This window comes from Heterocephalus glaber, unplaced genomic scaffold (genome assembly GCF_053883595.1).
Source record: "Heterocephalus glaber isolate CG9 unplaced genomic scaffold, H.glaber_assembly_v1.0 deba00001497, whole genome shotgun sequence".
Taxonomy (NCBI): Eukaryota; Metazoa; Chordata; class Mammalia; order Rodentia; family Bathyergidae; genus Heterocephalus; species Heterocephalus glaber.
This window is the reverse complement of record NW_028258320.1, coordinates 6277862-6301467: the sequence shown is the minus strand read 5'-3', so window position 1 is coordinate 6301467 and position 23606 is coordinate 6277862. Positions and strand designations below refer to the sequence as shown.

At 59.2% G+C, this 23606-nt stretch overlaps 1 protein-coding gene across 7 annotated transcripts; it reads right to left on the bottom strand.

Moving 5' to 3' along the window:
• Positions 1 to 3648: 3648 nt before the first annotated feature.
• Tmem63b (transmembrane protein 63B) lies at positions 3649 to 23585 on the bottom strand. Of its 7 annotated transcripts, none has more exons than XM_021259746.2 (25): positions 23486 to 23585; positions 20288 to 20430; positions 17725 to 17907; positions 17435 to 17514; positions 17236 to 17274; positions 16310 to 16400; positions 15026 to 15063; positions 14202 to 14344; positions 14061 to 14112; positions 13611 to 13719; positions 12884 to 12954; positions 10239 to 10319; positions 9846 to 9969; positions 9183 to 9316; positions 8963 to 9100; positions 8727 to 8880; positions 8245 to 8351; positions 7984 to 8070; positions 7819 to 7884; positions 6810 to 6972; positions 6160 to 6265; positions 5063 to 5230; positions 4778 to 4893; positions 4568 to 4648; positions 3649 to 4381 (listed from the first exon to the last, which is right to left on the bottom strand). In XM_021259746.2, the coding sequence occupies exons 3-25, from the start codon at positions 17881 to 17883 to the stop codon at positions 4187 to 4189; spliced, it is 2502 nt and encodes an 833-aa protein (XP_021115405.1). In that variant the 5' UTR covers positions 17884 to 17907; positions 20288 to 20430; positions 23486 to 23585; the 3' UTR covers positions 3649 to 4186. The 7 variants fall into 7 exon arrangements, with proteins under 7 accessions (XP_021115405.1, XP_004846524.1, XP_004846525.1 ...); XM_004846467.4 differs by having other exon boundaries at positions 3649 to 4378; XM_004846468.4 differs by lacking the exon at positions 17236 to 17274.
• Between the last annotated feature and the right edge of the window lie 21 nt (positions 23586 to 23606).

Genomic DNA, 23606 nt, shown 5'->3' with positions numbered 1-23606 from the left:
GGGGCAGGAACTGGGGAGCAGCCAGAGTCTGGGAGTTCTCCCCTCCTCCTCCCCCTCCGCTCTCCTCAGACCCTCCCTCTTCCAACCCATGCCCTCTGGGGTTCTCTTAGAAGCAGTAGAGAGGCCAGGCATGGTGGTGCACATCTGTGATCCCAGCACTTGGGAGGCTGAGGCTGGAGGACCTCAAGTTTGAAGCCATCCTGGGCAACTTAGTGAGACTTTATCTCAAAAAAGTAGAAAGGAAAAAGTGTGAATGATAGAGGAGGCTCCCTCTGACTCTGAGGAGGTGGTTAAGGGGTGTGTGTGTGTGTGTGTGTGTGTGTGTGTGTGTGTGTGTGTATTATTTTTCTGTCTGAAGATGAGGAGGGTGTGGGGACACACTATCGCCCCTCTCACAGGAAAGGGGTGAGGTCCCCCAGGAGGGTGGGGTCTGGGGTTTTTCTTTTATCCCCACCCCTAGCAGGAGCTGCCAGTCGCCCTTACTCCGATCTCAGCTGGGAGGACAGCAGTCCCCGGAGGAGTCGAGGCAGATCCTCACCCTGGCCATGCTGCCCTGGGGACTCCGCCAGGTGTAGAGATAGTTTGGTTGTCATAGCTGGGCGGTGGACACCCCAAGTGCTGCTAAATGTCCTGCAATGCTCAGACAGCGCCCCCTACAGGTGTGACAGAGGATGATCCCACCCTGAGCACTGAGGCACCTGGTGAGGCTGAGAAACCCAGTGAGGGTAAAGCCCGGCCACCCCACAGGGAAAGGACCTCCCGGTGCCTGTCCATCGCAGGGCCACCAGGGTGGGGTCTCTACTCTGGCTGGCCAGCACCGAGTGTGCCTCTCTCATGGGGTCCCAATCAGCCACAAAGGATGCTGGGGACCGTGGCAAGGGCAGAGGACAGGCCAAGGCGGTGAGGGGCTAATCTCCCCTCCCTCATCCCTGTGGAGCCTTGTCCCTTCTCACCAGCTTGTCTCCAAGCCCTGCCTGAGACCCCTGCCCCAGGGACTGAGCTTGCCATGCCATGCGACCACACGAGGCCACAGCTATTATGGGAAGCCTCTCTGGAGGGGATGCAGGCCAGGCCAGGCCCTGTCCCTAGGCTGGGCGGGGGGATGCATATATATATATTTTATATATATATATATATATAAAATATATAAAAATATATATAGATATATATATAAAATATATATCTATATATATATTTTTTGTACCAGGGATTGAACTCAGGAAGGACCTTGCATTTACAAGGCAGGTGCGGTGCCACTGAGCTAAATCCCCAGCCTGGACCATATATTTTTTAAAGCTGTATTATTTTATTTTTTTATTAACAAACAACCCCAATACGCATTGGTCAGGTCCACCACGATGTTCTGAAATGGCCCGCAGGGTGGGAAGGCCCCAGGGAGCTGTTCCCTCACACGCTGCCTCATACACGCACCCTCTTTGTGGTGGGGACACTGAGACCCCACCCTCTCACCCACCCGCTCAGTGACCTTCGGAATCGACTCCTTGTTTGTGGTAGGGGAGCCAGAAGCCTCTAGAGCAGGGAGGAGACCTGATGCTGAGGCCTTGGGAGTTTGAGAGGAGCAAGCTGGGGAGTGGAGGGCCTGGGCCAGGAGGCTGGTGGGGGGCAATGGCCCCAGGGCGATCTGGTGGTGGCTGCCCCTCAGGCACCGCTTTCCCCCAGAAACAGGTCAGCTCGGCAGCCATCCCAGCACTCTTGCGGCTGAAGCCAGGGTCCCCAGTGGCCTAGTGCCAGCTCCCACCAGCCTCTTGGGCCCTCCCTTCCCTTCCCTTCCTGGACTGAGCCCTTGGGTCCTGGGTTTGGGATGGGCTCACCCTGTTTCCAGAGGTTCACTGCTCCCTCTGATGGCTGTTCAGGTGCCCTCACCAAACCCTCTCCACTCCCTAGTGCCAGCCCCGCAGCAGAATGAGGAGGTGCTGTTCCTGCCACGGGAGGACTGGCTCTTGCGTCCTGGGGCAGCTGGTCCAGTGCCTGAGTCCCGGCCTCCACCCCTGGGACATCCAGTCTCATGGGGACCCAGCCTCATTTCCAGCGAGACCTCGTCTCCAGGAAGCACAGGTGTGGGCCAAGGGGCCAAGGCCCTTTGGCACCTACCTGGGGAGCACGGCAGGCAGGCAGCCAGTGCCATGGTGGCAGTTGAAGTCCTGGTGGGGAGCAGAGCCTGGCCCGCCCCCGCTCCAGAACTTCCCGAGGATGATCACGTTTACCGGCCACCTTCCCTCTCCCTGTCCTTCCCTTTGTCCCCTCAGAAACCCAGCCCCTTCCAACTTGCCATGGGAACCTGGCTCTGGGAATGGGAAGGCCTTCAGGGTAGAGAGCTCAGGTTGAGGTGACAGTGACAGCAGCTTTCTGAAAAGGAGCTGAGACTGAGGAGCTGGGTCTTGCCCAGTGGGGTGCTGGGTCCCTGTCCCTGAACGGTGGGCTTTGGGACCAGCAAGTTGGAAAGTGCTGTGTGTGATGAGGCCAGGTGGGCGTGGTGGCTGGGGTCCTGGGCACCTTCACTGTGCATAATTTGGGCACCAGTGGGGCTGCACATCTGTAAACATCTAGACTTGGGTTTGAACCTCCAGCCCTGCCAGGTGTCTCCAGGGACAGGGAGATGTGCTGTACAGGGAAAGACTGAGGTCTGTCCCAGCCATGCTGCATTGCCGTGAAGCCTCCCAGGCAGACAGGGTGGTCCTGTACCCACCCCACAGAGGGCTTAGAGGCTCCGCCCAGCCCAGCAGTCCCAGAGCCCACCCAGCAGCTGGCATTTGGCTTCCTTGCTATAGCCGTCTTGGGGACTCTCTTGGGGGCTTTGGCTCACAAGGCTGACATAGGTGTGAAGGTTGGGGACAGTGCCATCACTGCCAGTGTCACTGTCCATCCCTTCATCCACGCTGCCATGGCCGCTGGGCGCCCAGGCTCAGCTGTGGGCAGAGGGCATCCATGGCTCTGCAGCCGGTGGGCCCTGCGCCAGCTGCTGCCACCCCTCTGGCACCTGGGCAGTGTTCGCTGTCTCTGCCAGCCTCTCTCATGGACTGTCACCTCCCTATCCCCTCTCCCGCCCCCACTGATGCACTTTCTCCTTTCCTGGGTCCTGCTAGTGAGCGGCAGCTGGGGCAGGCGGCAAGGTGTCCCAGGGGCTCTCGAAGCCACCTGGTCCTGTACCCTAATTTTACTGATGAGGAAACAGGTCCCGAGGAAGTGCAGCTTCCTCAGGGACAGTGTTGTGTACCTCAAGCTAGTGACAGACCCAGGATGGACGGTGTGGGCACGTGGCCCCAGCACACACTGTGTGACACATGGCCCCGTGGCTCTGGAGTGGGTGTGGCGTCCTAGGCAAGCCCTTGGAGGGGCGGCGTGGACCTGGTGCAGAGGGTGGGGCCTGAGGGAGGCCACCCGCACATGTTCAGTGCGAGCACCTGGTGGTTTTCAGGTTCATATCTCCTGACTGCTGTCCTGTGCATGGCTCTCAAGGATCTGGGGGCGGCAGGGGGTACTGGCATAGCATGACCAAGGTGCAGAGGCCCCTCCTGCCTTAGAGCCCTTCCAGGGCTCATGCTGGGGCCATGCACAGGCTGCCAGCTGGAAAGAGGTGGGGTGAGGCCCCAGCACAGGTGCCCAGGCAGCACACAGATCACACTGACCTAGGAGCTTTTCTTTCTGTTTTTATTTTAAAGGAAAAAAAACAAAAACCAGTGCAAAAACCCATATTCCAGTGTCAGCCACGCCCACCCCCAGGTCCCGGCTGGACTGCCTCCTCCTCTCGGCTCCCCTCCCTTCTCATGCATCCTGCACGTCCCTGCAGGGCCAGATCTTCCTGGGAGCCAAGGGGAGGACGGGACTGGGGGACGGCCCCCGGTCCGCCTGTCCCCAGGTCTCCAGCCACGGCACCAGGTACCCCTCTTGGCTCTCATCAACCTTTCCTGGCCACACTACTGGGGTGCTGCTGATCTGGGGGAATCTCCCCACACCCCTCTTTGCCCCGGGGCCGGCTCGGGGCTGTCCTCACTGAGGCAAGGGCTCCCTGCCTCCCTCGCTGTGGGGGAGAGCGGCGAATCCCCAGGTTTAATACCTTAATGAAAGCGGGCCGGGGCGGGGGGGGGCAGGGGCTTTAGATCTAATAAATTATTAGCGTCTTGTGTCCGTGGGGCGGGCGGGGGGCTCCGCCTCCAGGGCCCCGCCCTCACTGGTGGACCTCATTTTCTATGAGGCTGTCCTCGCACGACTGGAAGTCTGTGTCCGTGAGGCCATCGGGGGGCATCAGCAGCTCCTCGTCTTGGGACGAGGATGACGGGGGCTCATCCCCCGAGCTCCCAGGAGCCCCGTCCCCATCCCCGTCCCCCTCTGAGTCCTGCAGCACCTGGGCGATGTACTTCTGCTGGGGAAGGAGCAGGCAGTGAGGGGGACAGTGTCCCTCTCTTGTGACGAGGACGATATCCCTCCCACATCCCCCCTGCCTGGGGTCTGGAATAGGCTGCCCCATCTGGAGGACTCATGGGGTACCCGGCCTTGGAGCTGAGTCTGTCAGGCACCCCCTTCCTTGGCTAGGGAGTGGTGCACTCACCGCAGATTTAGGGACAGCAGCAGCAGAGGGGGGCCGTCCGTTGCTTCTGGGGCCCACGGTGTCTGTCTCCGTGTGCTCAATCTTGACAGACACAGAGCAGGTCAAGTATCATGGGTAGCGTCCCCAAGCCCCTCGGCCTCCTGGTGCCCCACCGCCCCCCTGGCCCCCTTGAGCCACCTGCAGCTGTGCCCATCAGCCCTCGGCCCCCACCTTATAGTTGTGGGCACTGAGGTATTTGAAGTGTCCGAAGCAGACGTGGCAGAGGCAAATGACGATGGTGATGACCAGGACGACGAAGGTAAACATAGACGTGGGGGCGAGGAACCCTGGTGTGTGTGGGGACAAAGGACAGGGCTGCCACCAGTGTTTGAGGCTCCCTCCAGGCTCATGGCTTGGCTTCAGCATGGTGCCTTCGCTGTGGCCTCTCCAGGCCCCTGGCCACATGGCCCTCCCGACCTGTCCCTGCCCCAGCTCCAGAGGCAGCAGCACCCTCACCTGTGCGCATGGTAGAGAAGAAGAGTAGCCAGAAGAGGCAGAGGATGGGCGCGGCCACCACCTGGTTCACGGCACCCGAGTGGATCTTCTTGTCCAGCTTGGCAGGCAGGTAGGCGTAGTAGAGGTTGTACCTGTCCACCAGGTGCTTCAGCAGCATGTACATGAGCCCTGGGGAAGCCACACGGCCCTGACCTCGGAACCAGCGCCACAGACCGTGGTGTGTCCAGCACAGGCTGCCCGGGCCTTCTGTGGTCACCAGGGCTGGCTGCCCACCTGGCCTGTTCCTTCCCAGCCCAAGACAGGCTAGGGCTTGGTGACCCCAGCGTGGCCACAGGGCTCGGGCCTCCTCTGCCTGGCCCCTTGCCAGGGCTTCTGCCACCAGAAATGGCCCAGGGCAAGCGGCAGGGGGTCCCTGCAGGCCTCCTTGCTTCCCTCCACCCTGACTCTCCACAATTTGCCTAAGTTACTCGACGGCTGTTTCCCGGCTCTGTTTCCCCAAAGGCTGGGGCTGTGGGAGCTTCCGACGGGACAAGGTTTGTCTGGGAATCCGGAGCCTTCACTGGCCAGAGAGGGTGGTTACATTAGGGTTAGGATGTTACGGGGAAGGAGAGGCTGCAGTGGGGAATAGTTAGAGGTAAACTGTGCTAGATGTCCAGAGAGAAAGGAGGGGGCCCTGCACAAGTCACACAGCTTGGCTATGGTGGGACAGCTCTGTGGGCAGCGGGGATGCATCCCACCCTGGGCCATGTGCCCTTGCAGTGCCGGTGTAGTACTGTGAGCATGCGAGGACACGTTAGTGGCTGTGTGATGTTAGTGGTGATGTGATGTCAGTGGTGGCAGCATCAGTGTGGTCGACAGGACCATGTCAGAGTGGCTTTGCCAGGGACCAACACACTGGGTGGGTCCAGCCTGAACTGAGCTGCTGCCCACTGTTCCCCAGGCCAGGCCCCAGACTGGGCCAGGAACCGGGCGGGAGGCCGAGGGACCGGTCTCCCAGCCGGGCCCTGTCCACTCGGGGCGGCCTCCTGCCTAGGGTGGCTGCACAAGGCCCTGGGTCCCCCTGAGCAGGGCCCAGGTCCCGGCGCGGCGGTGCCTACCGAAGGGCACGATGATGGGGCAGGTGATACTGTAGGTCATGACCACCGTGAAGACGCACATCATCCAGGCGTAGGCAGCGCCGAACTGGAACTCGTAGGCCTGATGCTGGGGGGGACATGGGCGGGAGGGGCTCAGAGCACAGGGGACAGGCTGTGGGGCCAGGGCAGCTGGGAGAGACCAGGAGCTCTACAGGGATCAGGCACAGAGCCGGGAGCAGCAGGGTCCTAAGGTCTGGGGCAGGGAAGGCAGGAGAGGCTGTGGCCGAGGGGAGGCAGGCAGGGCCGTGGTGGGGTGTTGAGGGCCTTCCGGGCAAGAGTGCAGGGGCAAGAGTGGGGAGACTGTGGGCAGGGGAACATCCAGGGCCCTCTTGAGAGGTCAGGACACAGGGACCTAGAGCTAGGTGGCCAGACCTCTCCCAATTCCCAGCACGGAACACTACCCTGTCAGAATCGGGGACCTCCAGGGCCACCTCTGTCAGCCACAGCTATGCGTATGGGAAAAGCAGGGCCCCAGATGAGACTGGGATGAGGGCCACAGAAGCGGGCTCCCCAGAGTCCCAGCACCTGTGCCCCCCAAGAGCCCAACGACTGCAGTTTCGTGTCAGGCCAACAGAGGGCGCCTGCAGGCCGCTGTGCCGGGGCGGCCATACCCTCTTGACGTTGCGTCTCTCCGCTGCCGAGCGTGCCAGGCACAGGCGGATCATGTACATGAGCAGGCCTGGGATGCGCAGCAGGTCCATGGCGTTACCAATGAAGGCCGAGGCAATGACGTAGTTCACGAAGAAGGCGCCGTTGTCCGGCAGGAACACGCACCTGTGGGCACCGGATGCTCCAGTGCCACACTTCGGGGGACCCAGTGGCCACTGCCACTGGCTTCACCCTCCACATGCTTCCTGCACCTGGGCACTCAGCCTGGCCCCACACTGTGACCCGGTCCCTCCGTGTGAACACCAGAGACAGACACCAGAGTCAAGAGACTCCCCCAAATAAGCTCAGGTACCCCAGAGCGCATGTGGAGGCACCTGATGTGAGGCACCCCAGGATCTGGGCTCAGATGCCTCCTCAGATAGGCTTCAGAGTCTGGCCTGGGCCCCAGGATCCCCGTCGATGCCTGAGATGCCCCAAGTCGGGATCCTAGCTTGGCACAGATGGCTGACAGTGAGCCCCAGTCCTGTGCCCGAACGTGCCCCATGGGGGTTCCCATGGAAGGGGCCATGGGGAACCCCGTAGTCACACTCTGAGCTTGAGATGCCAGAAACTGTCCCCCAGCTTCTGCCACAGAGATACCCTAAAGTGTGAATTCTGGACCCCAAGACACCCAAGAGTTGTGAGGCCAGGAGTCTCCCCACACCCTCCCAGCCCGGATGCCAGGGAGCTGCAGGGACCCTAAGTCCCTCCCAGCATCTGACCGAGATGTCACTGCCGACTGCTCCCAAGTGAGACAGACACCCATGGGCCCCGCAGGGATGCCCTAGATCCCTGAGTACCAGGGGAACCCTGCTTCAGGTGGGCTCCTAGAGACCCAGGGACCCCGCACAGCCCATGATGTCAGTCCTTCCTGCCTCTCCGCCCAGGGCTGGGTGCTGTCGAGCCCTCCTTCCTGTGGGGGCTGGCAGCGTCTCTGCCACGTCCCCTGCCTCCCGGGCTCTTCCTACTCACTCAAACCGAATAGCCGCCTCTGCCAAGAATTTCTTGTCAAAGAGCCAGCGGAAGAAGAGGTCCAGGCTGGAGGGAGGAGAGGAGGGAAGTGGGTCTGGGATGGCCTCGGGGCCGCCTACAGGCAGCTTTATGTCCCGCCCCCCTTGGTACCCCCACCCTGCTCACCTGCTCAGTCCCAGTGAGGGCAGGAGCAGCACCATGAAGATGAGGAAGGTGTAGCACTTGTGCATGGTGGTCCTGTTCTCCCCAGAGCTGGCGCAAGGCACAGGGCAGAGGTGAGGGGTGCCAGCCAGCATGACAGGGCCGGGGCGGGGGGAAGGGGGCTTCCCCAGGCGAGGATGCCTATAGCAGGGGGCCTGAGGGCAGAGGGCACCCGGCCAGTGGGACAGGGCACAGCAGGTACAGGCGGGCAGTGTGGATCCTCACCGCGTCCAGTGCGCCTCGAAGAAGGCTGAGTAGTAGACGATGGTGGGGAGCAGGGCCGAGAAGCACCACAGCAGCAGAGTGGGGAAGAACTGCGTGATGATGGGGTTCTGCGGGACATGGGGACGAGCGTCAGGAAGGGCCCATGTGCTCCCCACAGCCCTCTGGTCCCAGGTGCTGACACTCAAGTGGTGCAACACCTGCCATGCACCCAGCCTGACATCCATCCTCACAGCAAGGACACTGGCCCATTGTACAGACCAGCAAACTGAGGCAGACTCACCCAGGTAGCAAGCAGAGGGGTGGGGATTTGGACAGATACTCTGGGGCTCATATACAAAGCCAGACTCCTTCAGGGAATTTCAAACGGGCCCTTGACTGTGTGGCAGGAAGGGGTGGGGAGGTGGCGGGCAGAAGCGGGGCCGGGCCTGGCATCTGCAGCTGTGGAGCAGAGTAAGGGAAGGCTGGGTGGGGAGGGAGCTCACGTTGAGGTACTCCACAGGCTTGGTGACATTGAACTTGTCCATGGTGGTGATGATGATGGCCGGGGTGGTGAGGAAGAAGAGGAGGATGAAGAGCACAACGTTGATGACGAGGCAGCGCAGCCACCAGATGAAGCCACGGATGGAGAGGTGCTCCCTGGAGCACAGAGGAGGAGTCAGGCAGGGGCCCCGGGTGTCTGTCCCCACCCCCTGCCCTCCCCTCTTCCCCAACATCTCACCAGTAGATGTTCTGGGGGTCGGGGGCATAGGACACGGTCCAGTTGGAGATGCGCAGGGACTCGCTGCAAGACGAGGCGCGCGGCTCCCCACGGCAGGTGCAGCCCTGGCACTTGCACACGTTGAAGTCCTTCAGGATGCTGACAGGGGACGGCTCCGTTACCACTGAGAACCCACCGACCCATCAGGGCAGGGGCGTGGCCACAGGGGGGCGGGGCTCACATGGCCGTGATGGTCTCGTTGTGGAAGGTGACGAAGGCCATGCCGAGCGGCTTCTCGTTCACTTTCTCCTTCTCCCGCTTGTAGTCCTCCTTCAGCTTCTGTTCCAGCTTCGTGTAGTACTCAATGGCCTCCACCTGCCGGGCGGGTGGCCGAGGCTCTGGTCAGAGAGCTGAGACCTGCAGCCCCAGCCACCTTGGCCGGGCACAGCGCAAGCCCAGCTTCTTCCTCCAGGTCCTTTGCATTGGGCTACATCCCTGGCATTTTTTATTTTTTATTTTGAGACAGTGTCTCACTAAGTCATCTGGGCTGAGCTCAAACTTTCCATCCTCCTGCCTCAGCCTGAGGGTCATGCCTGTGCCATGACACCTGGCTCTGAGGTGTTTTTACTCATGTGGGTACAATTAGCCCCATCTTACAGATGTGGAAACTGAGGCACAGGGCCACTAAGGAACTTGCCAAGGCCAGGGTTAGCAAGCACAGCACAATTCTGTCCTCTCCAACTTGGTCTTTGAACACCTGGTCACTGCAGACAGGACAAGCCCAGCAGGGGGAGCTGGGGCTTGGAGGGGTCTGGCTGGGGGGCAGCCTTGCCTCCTCCATGGGTCTCCCTGTGCCCTGGGCCTGCTTTGTGTGTGGCAGTTAGGGACAGGGCTCTTCTCATACCTGTTCACAGCCGCGCACCACGCAGCAGCAGAGGTGGCCGCAGGGTTTGGGGTTGATCATGGTGGGCACACTCTCCTTGCTCTGCAGGTTTGTGAAGTACAGCTTTCCCCGCTCTGCCTTCTTCCTGCGGGACCCAGGTGCCTGTCACTCCTAGCCGGCAGGCTCCTGTCACTGGCCACTCCCAAGGATGTGGGTGTCCTGCTTCGGGTCTGTGTAGGGCGGCTGCTCCAATGCCCTCAGCCCAGTATCCCCACCCATCCCTCAGGGCCAGAGAGGAGAGAAGGGTGAATCCTCAGGGTGGGGTCAGGTATCTGAGTGGGGAGCCAGCACTCTGGGGTGGAATTAAACCCAAGTGCCCATGGAGCCCAACTCTGGTCCCCCGTCCCAGCCTACCTCTCTGCGTCCAGGAACATAAGGCGTGCCACGTTGTAACAGGGGCGGGCTTCCAGGACGGTGCAGTTGGGGTAGGCCTCCCTGAAACGGGGCCAGTGTCACCTCCCACGGGGACCCCACTGCCAGCCAGCCCTAGCAGTCCTGGCTCTGCTGCAGAGACACACTTCCCCGCTCCCACTGCCCCTTCGGATCCCCAAGAATAAAGCCTGGAATCCCCTTCCTGCTGGTCCTTGTGGGGAGGGGCCCAGGGCTCTGTGGGAACTCTGGTCTCAGTGGAAGAGCTGTGACAGACGCAGCCCTGACCCACACTCGGCCTCAGAGGGGGACAGCCCCGCCTACCCTGTGGCCCACCCACTCGATGCTCAGTCACCAGGGCCCGAGACCAACAGGGACCTCACCCTGACCCCGACCTGCGACCAGAGATTGATACCCAGTCCCCACCCCACCCCAGCCATGCTGACTAGAAACTGTCCCCAACTCCCAGCCCTCAGAACCTTGCTGGGCTCGGAGAATGCCAGCTGACTGAGGAAAGACAACTTCTTAAAATCCAATCCTACTCTACTTCTTGATCCTACTCCTCAATGTAGACTGCATCCCTGTTTATTTTTCATTTTACTTTTTTTTTTTTCCCAGTACAGGAGATCAAACTCGGGACCCTGCACTTGTGAGGCAGGTGAGGTGTCCCTGAGCTAAATCCCTGGCCCTCATTTTACTTTTTTTTTTTTTTTTGGTACCGGGGATCGAACTCAGGTCCTTGCACTTGCGCAGCAGGCAGCGAAACCACTGAGCTAAATCCTCGGCCCTCATTTTACTTTTTGTAGTAATGGGAATTGAACCCAGGACCTTTGCCCTGAACCACACCCCCGGCCCTTTTTATTTTGAGACAATGTCTTGCTAAGGTGCCCAGGCTGGGTTCAAACTTGTGATCCTCTTGCCTCAGCCTCCCAGAGTGGTTACAGCGTGTGCCCACCAGGCCCAGTGATGACCACGACTGGTATTACAGGACTATAGACTGTCCCTGAAACAGTCCGGATGGAGTGCTCCCACGGACACTGGTCAGGCTGGTTCTCTTGTCTCCCTGGCACGAGCAGAGTGCTGTGAGCCGAATGAGCTGGCACGGTTGGTCACTCAGGCCTCTGCTCAAATGGCACCTGCCCAACCCACTTCCTGAGCCCTCTCCCTCTGCCCTGTCCCCGAGATGAGGTCCTCTCCCCACCTGCCCTGGCCTGACAGTGTCTCCGACTCACTCCTGCCCCCGCTGTCTGTCTCCCCAGCTAGGACGTGGGTGCTGAGGGTGGCTTGCTCTGTGGAAGGCTCCATCCCTGGGCAGTGCATAGCCTGCCGGGGTCCACCTTAGTACAGGCATCAGTACGAGCAGAGAGCTGATTCCAACTGGAAGGCAAGGCGCCGAATTCGGAGCACACCATCCTCAGTCCCGATCCAGACTGCCCGCCATAGCTGATCACAACACGAGCCCCACAGAGGACCCCAAGCAGCTGATGGACCGAGGGAGCTCTGCTTTGGACTGCAGCTTGGGAAAGTGGGGCAGGGCACGTCCCTGGTGTCCTTACCCACGGTACACGGAAGGTGTCCATCAGGAGCCAGTCCTTAATGCTGCAGCACAGGGCTCCGTCGCTGGACCCCAGCCAGACCCTGTTCCCAGGTCGCCCCAACAAGCTCCCCACTCAGACCGCAGCTGCCCCAGTCCAGGACCTGGCCTGAGCTCTCTTCAGGCCAAGCTTCGGCAGATCCGGATCGCCAAGAGTCCCTCATTCTTGCGCCAGACCGAGTCTGCTCAGGCCACCACCAGCCAACCCAATCTCGACACCAGCCAGCTTCTAATTCTAGCGGCGGATGACTCAGACCAACCTCTGTCCACAGCCCAGACCTGCGCCTAAGGCTGATCCCCACAGTAAGTGAACCCAGAGAACCTGAGGACCTTTCCTTCACCTTTCACAGTCCCAAGCTCATCGCTGCGACTCTCGAAAGCGGGCTGTATGCACAGGTGACCCCAATCCCTGCACCTTCCACAGACAATCTCTTAACCTCAACTCTGCCACCCATGGCTCTGTCCCACCTGTCCCCCCGCCCTGGGGATTAGGCAGGGCCCTCCTTGCCACTCAAGTCCCCTCCCTCTTCTCCAGTTTCTTGCTGTCCCGGAGCTCCTCCCACCAAGACAGGATTCCAGCAGGAAGAGCCCGAGAGAGCAGAGCCCAGCCTGTCCTGGGCTCCTAGACAGCCACCGGAGTCTGCCAGCTTCACTGCCACATCCGCATGGCCCGGAACATGGCTGAGAATGGAGGAAGGCACCTGCCTCCAGTGGACCCCAATCAACAACCTGCGAGCCCATCCACTCCAGGAGGGGTGGAGAGGACACATGTGGCATTCGTGCAGATTTTACCTATTTCTCTTGCTCTTTTTTTTGGTGGGGAGGTGGGATTGAACCCCAGGCCTCACACTTGCTTAACACACACTCAGCACTGAGTGTACCCCACCCCTCTCCCGTTCCCAAAGGGACCCACAGGCTAGGCCACCCTGGAGGCAGAGACTGTGGCCCTGTTCTGACCTCCGCCCCACTGTGCATCCCGAGGTGGAGCAAAGGATGAGGTCGCTCTGGGGCTAAAGGCACAGGGGCACTGACTCACTCAAAGTGCTTCTTGATCTTCTCCGACTCGGCGTATTTGGAGATCCCATTGATGAAAAGGGTACGCTTCACCTGGGGGGAAAGGTGAGCTTCCTGAGAGAGGACCCCTAGGAGCCAGAGGACTCAGGGAGGGCTGGAGCGGGGCTTTGTATTGACGGGGTGATGGGGGCGAGTAGAGAGGACAGGTGGGGAGTAGTGGGGACTCGCTGGATCCTGGGAAGGTTGGGGTGTACTCTAGTGCCATCACTGCAGAGGCTGCTAAAAGAGCAGGTGGCAAACCTGACTCCAGAGACATAAGCCCCTGCTCCTGGAGGGGTGACAGGGCTGATAGGAGGGCTGTTCTCAGACCCTTGGGCCCAGGGTCCCAGCACAGCAGCCAGCGTAGGGTTGGTGCTCACAGCTGGTTGCCAAGTGACTAGGGATGGGGACTACCGTCACCCAGCACCAACCACAGCCATTTCCCAGGGCCAGGCAAGGCTGGCCCTGGACACGAACGGCCTGGTCTCACCTTCCCAGAAACCTTGGAGGGATACTATAATCCTGTTTCACAAGGAGGAAACAGGCCAGGTTATGTGTCCTGTAGGATGTGGGAAGCTCCTGAACCTCAGAGCCAGGGCTCAAACCTGGTGGCCTAACTCTAGGTTGGCACGTGACGGTGGGGCAGAGCAGGGCCTGCAGCAGGGTGGGGCCTGCAGGACAGGGGAGCAAAGGGGGCTCCCAGCGCTCACCAGGTCATCCTCCTTGTAGCGCATCTTGGACGTGTGTCTCCGCATGCTGTAGACGGTGAGCAGCAGGTACAGGAAGGCGAAGGAGGTGTGCAGCCACAGCAGGTTGTTCCTGGGGTAGCAAGGGGGTACGCACGGCTGGGACACACGCAGATGTCCCAACCTGGTAAACGCGGACACCAGTCTCCAGCACTGAGCTGTCACAGGACGGGCTGCACACCCCACATGCCCTGAGACACCCCAGTGGAAATGTTCCCACAGGCTGTCTCTTCATACCCTGCCCACGGGCTAGTGCCCTCTAACAACCCTGCCAGCCTTCCCCGGCGCAAGGCTGCCACCTTCTTATATGACCGACTTGGGGATACTCCCAGAGATGTGCCTCTGCTGTCCCCAGCCATCCCCGCCCCGGCCCCCGCCCCACCCCAGGCACCTACCCGCTGGTCCCTGCCTCACCCTGATTTCAAGTTGGCGATGGTAGTTCTCCCGAAGCTGTAGGCGTTATTCTCTGCGGGTGGAGGGCACAGGTGTTAGTGGGGTCGGGGTCTCTGCTCCTGCTCCCACCTCCCCCACCCAGCTGCCCTAGCCCTCACGGACCCAGGAGGTCCCCTGAGAAGTTGACAGGCAGCACGATGCCCACAGAGAGGACGCCCACGACGACCAGCAGCCCAATGATGTGCCGCTGGAAGGACAGGTAGTGCACAGCGTCGCCCCCACACTTGTCCCGGATCTCATCATCCCTGCAGGCCGAGGGGGTGGCAGAGGACAAGGTCAGGACTGGGCCGGGAGGCCACAGCTGGCCCCAGTCCCCATCCGTCCCACCCGCTGACTGGCCCAGTATGGGGCTGGAATGGGACCTCTGAGTCCCCAGTTTCCCGGGAGGGGAGAGGAGGGAGGGAAAAGGACCCAAAAGAGAGGGCCAGTTCAGGAGGGGCAGAAGTGGGAAGGTGGGCAGAAGGCGGTGGCAGCGCCTGCGGGGGGCCTCAGCCTGGGCTCGGGCAGGGGCCGTGCTGACCTGTCCAGCTTCCTGCCTCTCAGCTCACTGTCTGCCTGCTGGGCTCTGGCTTGATCTCCTGCCTTGCTGCCTGCTGGACACTGGCTTCTGCCTGCCGCTGCCCTCCCCGCTGGCTGCAGGGGGCTGGGCCGGGGTCAGGCTCTGCTCTCAGGGAGCGGGGGCGGGGGGCAGGAGACAGAAGGCCAGGGCTGGCCCCACGGCAGGGCATCATGGAGAAAGTGAGCATTTGGGACAGTGGAGGCCGGGCCCCTTGGCCAGGCAGCCTGGAGCAAGGAGCAGGAAGCAATAGCCAGGCTGGCTAGGTGCGCTAAGGCCCTCCAAGCTGCTAGCCTCTGCATTCTGGAGGGAGATGCCAGGCCTGAAGTTCCTGTTTCTCTCTTTCTGTAAGCTGGAAGCATTCACTTACTTTATCCTGAAGATGGCTGTCAGCCAGGAGCAGAAGCCCTGGAGAGACAGAGGCTGTCAGCAGGAGGCCCCAGCCCACCACTGCCCTTACTCCCCAAAGCCACCCCCATTCTCAGGACCACGTCCAGGCTGAAGCTCACCTCACACAGCCACACTTGCCCCCCGCCAAGGAGAACCCCAAAGCCCAGGAATGAGCTCAGCCCAGAGAAGGAAAGCAGGGGAAGAGGGAGGTCCCTGGCCTCAAAAAAGGACAATGTCCAATCAGGTTATGTGTGGACCCTCATGTCCAGAGCTAGAGCCCCACAGAACCCTGTGGCCATGTGGGTCAGGATGGGGTGCAGCTTGCAGTTCTCAGGAAGGCCCCTCACTTCCAGCTTCCAAAACCAGTGAGGTGCCCCATCTGCCTGGACTCCTACTGCTGCCTTCCAGTCCACCCTCGTAGCACCAAACCCAGGGTCATCATGAGCTGCAGCATGTCTCTCTCCTCTGTCCCCGAGGACCCTTTGGGCAGACAGTGGGGTGCATCAGGGGTGGCCAAGTAGAGGGGATCTTCCCCAGGCTCCCAACAGGAGGCCCAGACCTCACTCAGGGCGGGGGACGCTGCTCCCTGAGCATCCCCCATGTCTGGGGACCATCTGGACACATCCGGCTAGCAAGGCTGACACCTGTCCCTTGCCACTTACCTGACTGAGTCCAACTCAGGAAGCAACACCCTCCTTCCACTGGGCTGTTATCCCCAGGACCCCCAGCCCAAACTGGGCTGACCAGGGACCCCCAGTGTCTGAACATTAGAGTGCTGTGAACTGCAAGCCAGCTGTCCACACAGCTAGGCCTGCCAGGCTGCCCTTCCGAGCACTACGGCACAGTCTGTACGCTTAGCTACCTAGCCAGGAAAACACACTGTGATCTTGTTTTTGTTTTTTTGAGACAGGGTCTTGCTATGTAGTTTAGGTTGGCCTTGAGCTCACTATGAGTCCAGGCTGGGCTTGAACTTGTGGCGATTCTCCTGCCTCAGCCCCTGACTACTTCGATTACGGGCAAGCACCACCACACCCGGCAGGCACATTTGTGATTTCTAAAGCCACTTCTACAGAAGACGGAAGCCTTGAATTAACCAGCAGCAGAGTCTGGAGTTCACCGTGTGAGGTCTGTGCTACTCGGAGGCCGTGACGCAGGGCAGGAGCCGGGAAGGAGCTCCAGGCCTCTGGGTCTCAGGTGAGTCCCAGACTCCATACAGTGTACACTACAGGCTGCTTGGCCCACACGCTGGGGGGCAGACACTTACGTTGTCCCTTTGGTCAAAGTCGACAGAGCTGGACACGGAGGTGAGACGCTCATACCGGTCATGGCTGTCCCCATGCATAGCGGAGGCCACACTGGGGAGGGGAAGATGAAACCAGAGTGGGGTGAGTGAGCCCTGGGGAGTGGGCAGGGAAACCCAGAGTTCGGGGGCCACAGAAAGCACAGAAAGCAGAGGCCGAAGCAGGAGTGACCACCCTCTACCCTGCCTCTTCCCTCCAGCACCAGCGGGGCCCTGGGGCCTGTGGGGGGAGAGTTTCTTCATCATCGCTCAGATGAGGCCAAAGCAATAATATTAGAAGCCTTGCAGTTCTGGTCTTGACCAGCAGGGGGGCGAGAGCAACAGAGCTGACGCTGGGCAAAGAGCAAGGGGAGGTGGAGGGACAGGGACCAGGGGAACCCAAGAATGGGGTGGACGATGAGGATGAGAGGTGGTGGGGAAGATGCCTCCCTTCCTGCTCTCCAACCCGGCAGCGGACACAGCTCCAACTCCAGTCCTACAGAGGCCACAGTGAGGGACACAGGGCAGAACAGGGGCTCCTTGGGCAGCCCCCTCCCAGGCTGGACAGGGAACCCTGGAATGTAAGAACTAGCTGTTAGGGGGCAAATGGGCTGGGGACACCCAGCTTGTCTCTGCGTGACCGTGACCGTGACCGTGCTGAGGACCATGTGGTGCAGTTTCCTGGGGGCCACAGGGGAGAGGGCCTTCTCCCAGGCAGGGTCTGAGAGAGCTGGGGTGGGGAGCAGAGACAAGCTGGGAGCCCACTGCTCTGCAAAGCACACCGCCTGCAACCATCTGAACCACCGAGAGCCTGCAGAGGAGAGAAACCAGCAGCTTGGCAGGAGGAGAGAGAAGCGTGAGAGAAGAGGAAAGATGGTTTAGTGGGGGCGAGGGGCTGGTGCCCCACATACTATTCCTGTTCCACTCTGTCCCTCTCCTGCCGCCGGAGCCTGGGGACAGAGAACAGACAGGGTTACGGCGGGGGGAGAGGACTGGCAAGGGATCAAGCCCACCCCCCATTCCCCCCAATAAAGGGGACCAACTGAAAGGACCTGGCCCCTTCCGGTTCCTGAGGAGCATGGAATGAGATGGCCGAGCAGACACCCTTACCTGTCTGCATCTGTCACCAAGGCCAGCCGCCCATAGTCCCAGGCCACCTTCCGGAGGATGGAGAACAGGAACAGTAGTGCCTGAAGGAAGAGGGGAGTGGGAGGTGCAGACCAGGTGCCCTGGACACTGAGGCAAGAACCTCATCTTGGGAGGGGATGGGCTGGTGAGGGTGAATGGACAGGAGGCGGGGACCCGTCCAGCAGTCACACTTGGAAGCCAAGGTGGGTGAGAGGGTGTGGTTTGCCAGGGTTGGGCACAGGTGAAGGGCAGGGTGGCCAGTGAGCACTCACCAGGAAGCACATGAAGTCAAGGGCCAGCACAGTGGGGACACCCCCAAAGGGCAGGCCCTGCAGGACAGTGCTGCGGATTCGGGCACTGTAGCAGTAGTCCTTGGGGTTGCTATTGTTGAGGGCCGTGGTGCCCAGCGTGGCCAGCAAAAAGGGCAACATGGCGCCTACTGCCGCATGGTCCTCCTGCGTGAAGGGCAGTGTGGTCAGAGGCCTCACCCCATGCCCTCGGCCCAGCCACAGGGAGCCCAGTGGGGAGGCAGCTCCAGGCTGGTAGGACGGTAGAGGCTCTGGCCTGGGAGATAAGGCCCAGGAGGGAGGCTTGGTTTACACAGGCCTGCCTTCCCTGGCTCTCAAGCTGCGTCCCCACCCTGGGCCGACAGGTCACACTGAGCCAAAAGGTGTCCGTCACTCTCAATGACTGCCTCACCCACTTTTTGTGGAGGTACTAGACATTGAATCCAGAGCCTTCACACGCATTGCAGCTTTTTTATTTTTGGAGAAAAGATTGCTAAATTCCACAGGCTGGGTTCAAACTTGCAATTTTCCTGCCTTGGCCTCCTAGAGGGCATGGATTACAGGCCTGCACACCAGCATTTCCCACATTCTGGTCTCCCCAAAGGGCAGAGGGAGGAGCTTCCAGGCCAGTGAGCGTAGGGCAAGAACCAGCAGCAATGACCTAATATTTTCCTTCTAGTCTGGGGCTGCAGCCCAGACATACAGCTCTTGCCTATCTGCCTGCCATGTGTAAGGCCCTGGGTTCTATCCTCCATCAAAACACAGAGGCCTGATTTCATGTGATTAGAGTTTGCAACTCTGTTAATTGTCTCAATGTAACTGGCTTTAAAACCAGATTTTCAGCTTTAGGGTCCTCAGAGCAGGGGTTCAAGGAGGGGATGAGAGTGAGAAGTCAGGTACAAAGCAGCACTTCCAAGTCTGTGCTACCTGCTGGCAGCTCCAGGCCACATCACAAGTAAGTGTCCCTTACTCTTGGTTCCCCTACAGCAAGCATCCTCCCCTCTCCAGCTAGGGCTCAGGGTCACCACAGTGAGGACTACAACTCCCAGAATGCTGTGCTCCCACCTCTGGAGCAAGGGACGCCCAAATCTTCATGCCCTCAGAAAAGCTGCTCCATTGGCAAAGGCCGGGAGAGTAGGCGGTGGCCTCAGCCCACCCAAGCCCCTGCCACCTGGTGCTGCTCTCTCACCTGTCCCTGCCACGGCCCTCCAAGCTCAGGGCAGCTGGGTTGGGGGGGGGGAGGGGCTTGGGCTGGTTGGGGATGGAGCTGAGTGGGCCCTGGGGATGCTCTCAGAGCGGGGGAGGGGGAGTGGGGCTTCATCCAGGTGGAGGCAGTGACAGTGCTGCTCCACCTCCTCCTACTGGGGGCCCTGGGGGCTCCTTCCGCTGACAACTGTACAGCTGTGCGGGGGGGGGGGGGGTCCCCAGGGAAGAAAGGAAAATAGACAGAGAGAACAACAACCTGGTGAAGGTGATGGCAACTTTGGACATGCAAATGCCCTCAACCCCAACCTCCCCCTAGGACTTCTCAGGCCCACCCACCAGTCCTGGGGTTCCCAGAGCCTCTCTGCAGCTGGTTGGGAAGTGCAGAGTAACTGCCTGTCATTTATGCCTCCCTCTTTTCTCGCCTAAATTGACTTTCAAAACATCCTAATTTAGTAACTGTGGCAGGCATCATTTATTAAGTGTTTCAAGAATATGTACCTGATTGCATTAAATCCCTGACAATCCTATGAGTGTCATCACTGTTTTAAGATGAGGCTACGGGGCTCAGGGTGGTTAAGAAACTTTCCCAAGTCCTCACTGTAAGTAAAATAATGGGCTTGGGGGTCCAAACCTAGGTTAACTTCTCTGTAAAGCTAGAATATTACAGAACTGCCATGCTTTTCGGCTGTGCCCACAAGACTGTGCAAACTGAGGAAGCTTCAGAAATAAAATGTCCATTAAATATTCTCAGGCCAGAGAACACAGAGGCACGGAGGGAATGTGTGTCTGGATGTGTAAACGCATGCTTATGTGTGTGTGAATGAGAGCTAAGTGACTTTGTGGCATCCATGGAACCAGGGGATTTGCTGGCCTTGGAGTGGAGGTGTGGATGTAGGTGTGTCTGGGAGCCAGGAAGGTAAACATCAGGCACAGATCCCAGGCTCCAGAGCAGGTTAAAGGTAGCTGTGTGCATCTTGGGTGGTATAGGGAGCCCTAACTAGTTCCCCTTCTCAACTCCAATTTCAGTGCACTCTAGGAAGCACAAGGCTCATTCCCACCACTGGACTGTGTTTCTCTCCCAGAACCAAGGCCCCACCCAGCCAGCACCCCAACCCTATTTTCCTACTTTGGGGAGATGGAGCATGGTGGGTGCCTCTCCACTAAGTGACTTCAGGTTGGGCCATCGTCCAACTGAATGCTCAGCACCTGAAACCACCAGGTCTCTCTTCACTGCCCTCTCGGAAACTGGCCTGCTCCTTCATCTGCCTAGGATGGGCCCCCTCAGATAACTGTCTCCATTTTTCAGGGCAGGAACCAAGGCCCAGGGAGGAGAGTCACTCACACGAGGTCAAAGGGCAGGTAAGGGGTGGAGTCCAGATGGCCAGGCCGGTTGATGGGGATACTTCAAGGTCTTAATTGTGGAGGCGGGGTCAGGGTTTCTGGGCGATTTCAACATCAGCAGCTCCTCTCAAAGCCAGGGCAGGGCTGTGGGCACAGAGGAGGGCTAGCCTGGGGCAGAATTTTTTTTTTTTTTTTTTTTTTTTTTTCTGGGGCAGAATATTGGTGAGCAGGGGCTGGTGGCAGTTCTTCCAGACACACCCCAGCCAGCTGTGTGCCTGTTTCTCCAGCAGGATACTGAGGCTTTGGCTGGATGTGTGCAGTGGTGTTAGAGCTAGAGGATCAGATGTCTGGATACATAGTGATTTCCCATTATGGAGTGCACAGTGGGGGTGGGGAGTCATACGTTACATTTTGTTGTTGTTATTGGGGTGACTTAATGGAGGTCTTGGGCTCACAGGGAGGCAGGTGAGATGCAGACTGGCTGTTTCCATGAGACCTGTGCCTTAGTCTTCCAGTGTGTAACAATGATTACCAGTGTCCTCACCCAATCCCCTACTGATTTCAAGTGGCTAGGCAAAAAAGTATTCACACCTGATGATAAGTAGCATTAAAAGAATGCATTTAGCAGGGTGTGGTGACTCATGTTTATAATCCCAGCTACTCTGGAGCATGAGGCAGGAGGGTTGAAAGTTGGAGCCCAGTCTGGGCGATTTAGGGAGATCCTGCCTCAAAATAAAAAAGGATGGGGACACAGCTCAGTGTGAAGACCCTGGGCTCAATCCCTAGTACCACAAATATAAATAAATAAATAAATAAGGCTGTAACCCCGCACTTTTTAGGTTCAAGTCTCAGGTTTTTAAAATGGCATTTATCAGGGCCAGGGATTTAGCTCAGTGGTTCCACCATCTGCCTCAAAAGTGCAAGGTCCCAAGTTTGATCCCCAGTACCAAAAAAAAATAGGTATCTATCAAATGTTTATTTTACTTTGTGCCAGGTGCTGTTTTAAGAACTCTGCAAATGTAACTCATTTGATTCTCTTTATAACCTCAGGAGGACAGACAGGGTATACAACATGACCAAAGTCACACAGCCAGTCTGTGGTAGGCCCAGAGACAGGCTACATCTATGCTGCTAACTGCGGCGCTTGCTTCCTCTGCAAAAAGGGGAGGCTTCCTCTGCAAAGAGGGGAGGCTTCCTCTGGGGAGCACAGGGCTAAGGGCTGCCCAGGGCCGCACCCCACTTCTCCCCACCTGTCTTTGCTCCTGCTTGGGTTGTGATCTTAAGTCCCTGAGGCAGGGCAGGCAGTCTGGTGGTTAAGGCCATGGCTCCAGGACAGCCAGATCTGGCCTCTCCTGTGGCAAATTACCTAATCATCCTGGGCCTCAACACTCTCATCTGTGAAATGGAGGTAGTTGTGTGGCTGTTTTAAGAATTAAATAAGAAGTTTCATGCAAAGCTCTTTACATTGTTCAAGGCAAAAACAGGCACTAAAAAAATAGCCATTGTTATCAATGAGACACGGAACAAATGGTTTAGTGGAGAAAAATCAGTAAAAATCAAAGCAAAAGAAAACAGAATTTAAGCATGCATGGTGATGCACATCTATAATCCCAGCTGCTCCAGAAGCTGAGGCAGGAAGATGGCAAGTTTGAGGCCAGCCTGGGTAACTTAGCAAGACCTTGTCTCAAAAAAAACCAAAACACAAAACAACAACAAAAAGAGAAAAGGGCTGGGGATGTGTTTCAGTGGTAGAATGCCCCTGGGTTTGATCCTCAGTACTGCTAGAGAGACAGAAACAGAGAATGAAACTAAAACTTCATGATAGAAGTATGACACAAGCCGTCAGCCAGGCAGGACAGCTTCTTGTTTGGACCTTCGGGCTTGCGCTGTGTTAGGGACTCAGACAATGAGTGGCAGGGGATGTCCCCAAACTCTCTGAACATAGCCCATCCATCTGCACTGGGCTGGGAGGTGGGCGCAGAGGCGATGCTATGCCAGGATGGGTCCAAAGTCTGGAGAGGAGAACCCAGTGTCAATCCACTATCAGGTAGGGTGCCAGTCTCTCTACCTGTGTTATCTTGTTGGATCCCCATGACAAACCTTGTGGTAGTAACCACACTTTTATTTTTTTCTTTGAGACGGGGTCTGGCCAGGTAGCCCAATCTGGCCTTGAACTTTTGATCTTCCTGCTTCAGCCTCCTGAGTGCTGGGATTACAGAAGTGAGCTGCGGCACTCCACTCATAACCACACTTTTTAATGGAAACAGAGGTTTGGACAGGTTAAGTAACTGGTCAAGGTCACACAGCTAATAAATGGCAGAACTATGATTCACATCCAGGTCTCTATCACTCTCTTACACTTGGAGGGACCTTGTAGGATACGCAAACGGGGCTTCTTAGCCACCTTCCTCCTGTATTCTGCCAGCAACATCTCCACCCACCTTACCACCCATGACCAGGACGAATGCACGGGATGAAGCAACAGCAGGCTCCAGCTGGTGCCACTCTGGGGCATGCCAGGGCCTGGACCCTCGGGTGCCGTGGAGGACAGTTGTGCTGCGGCACGTCCTCGTCCCCTCCCCTGCGCCTGGGACGCAGGACCCTGTGCCCCTACTTGGGAGATGTTGGGCACAGCCTGCGGAGCCCGGAGAGGCCCCGCCCCGGGGCGGTGGGTGCAGACCTCTGCCTGGCGGACCCTGGCAGGTGGCAGCAGAGCCGCAAGGGGAGCGCCCCTCCGACCTTTCCCCCCACTGCCCTGGCGTTCTTCCCTTCCTGGGGAGCTGGCGACAGCTTTGGGACAGTGGCCCTGGGCGGCTGGCGCAGCAGGAGGAGCAAAAGCGCCCCTCTCTCGGGGCCTCTGCCCACTCGAAGCTCCCGGTTCCCCGATCCCCGGTGCCCGCCCGGGAACAGGGCGCGCGGTGCGGCGCCCGGACAGGACGCGCGATCCCCAGGAGCGGGGACAGCGGCCGACCGGACCAGCGCACCCACCAGGGCCGAGCCAGGACGTGGGGACCCCGGATCCGCACTTGGGGCGTGGGGCGGGCCCAGGGCTGGGGCGCAGACAGGCGGGTCCCACCCGGGGGCTACAGGGCAGCGCCGAGCGGACCCCGACGGAGCCGGGGCGGTACGGATTCCGCGAAGCTGCAGAGAGGGGACGTGCGGCGGTGGGGTCCGGGTCCCGGGTGGGGCGCGAACTCACCCGGCGCAGCTCGGCTCGGGCGCGCGGCCCGGGGCGCGGGGTCAGAGGCGGACTTGGCTCTGGCGGCGGTCGCGGTGGTGGGGGAGGGGAGGGCGGGGCGGTGTCGGGCCCCGCCTCCACG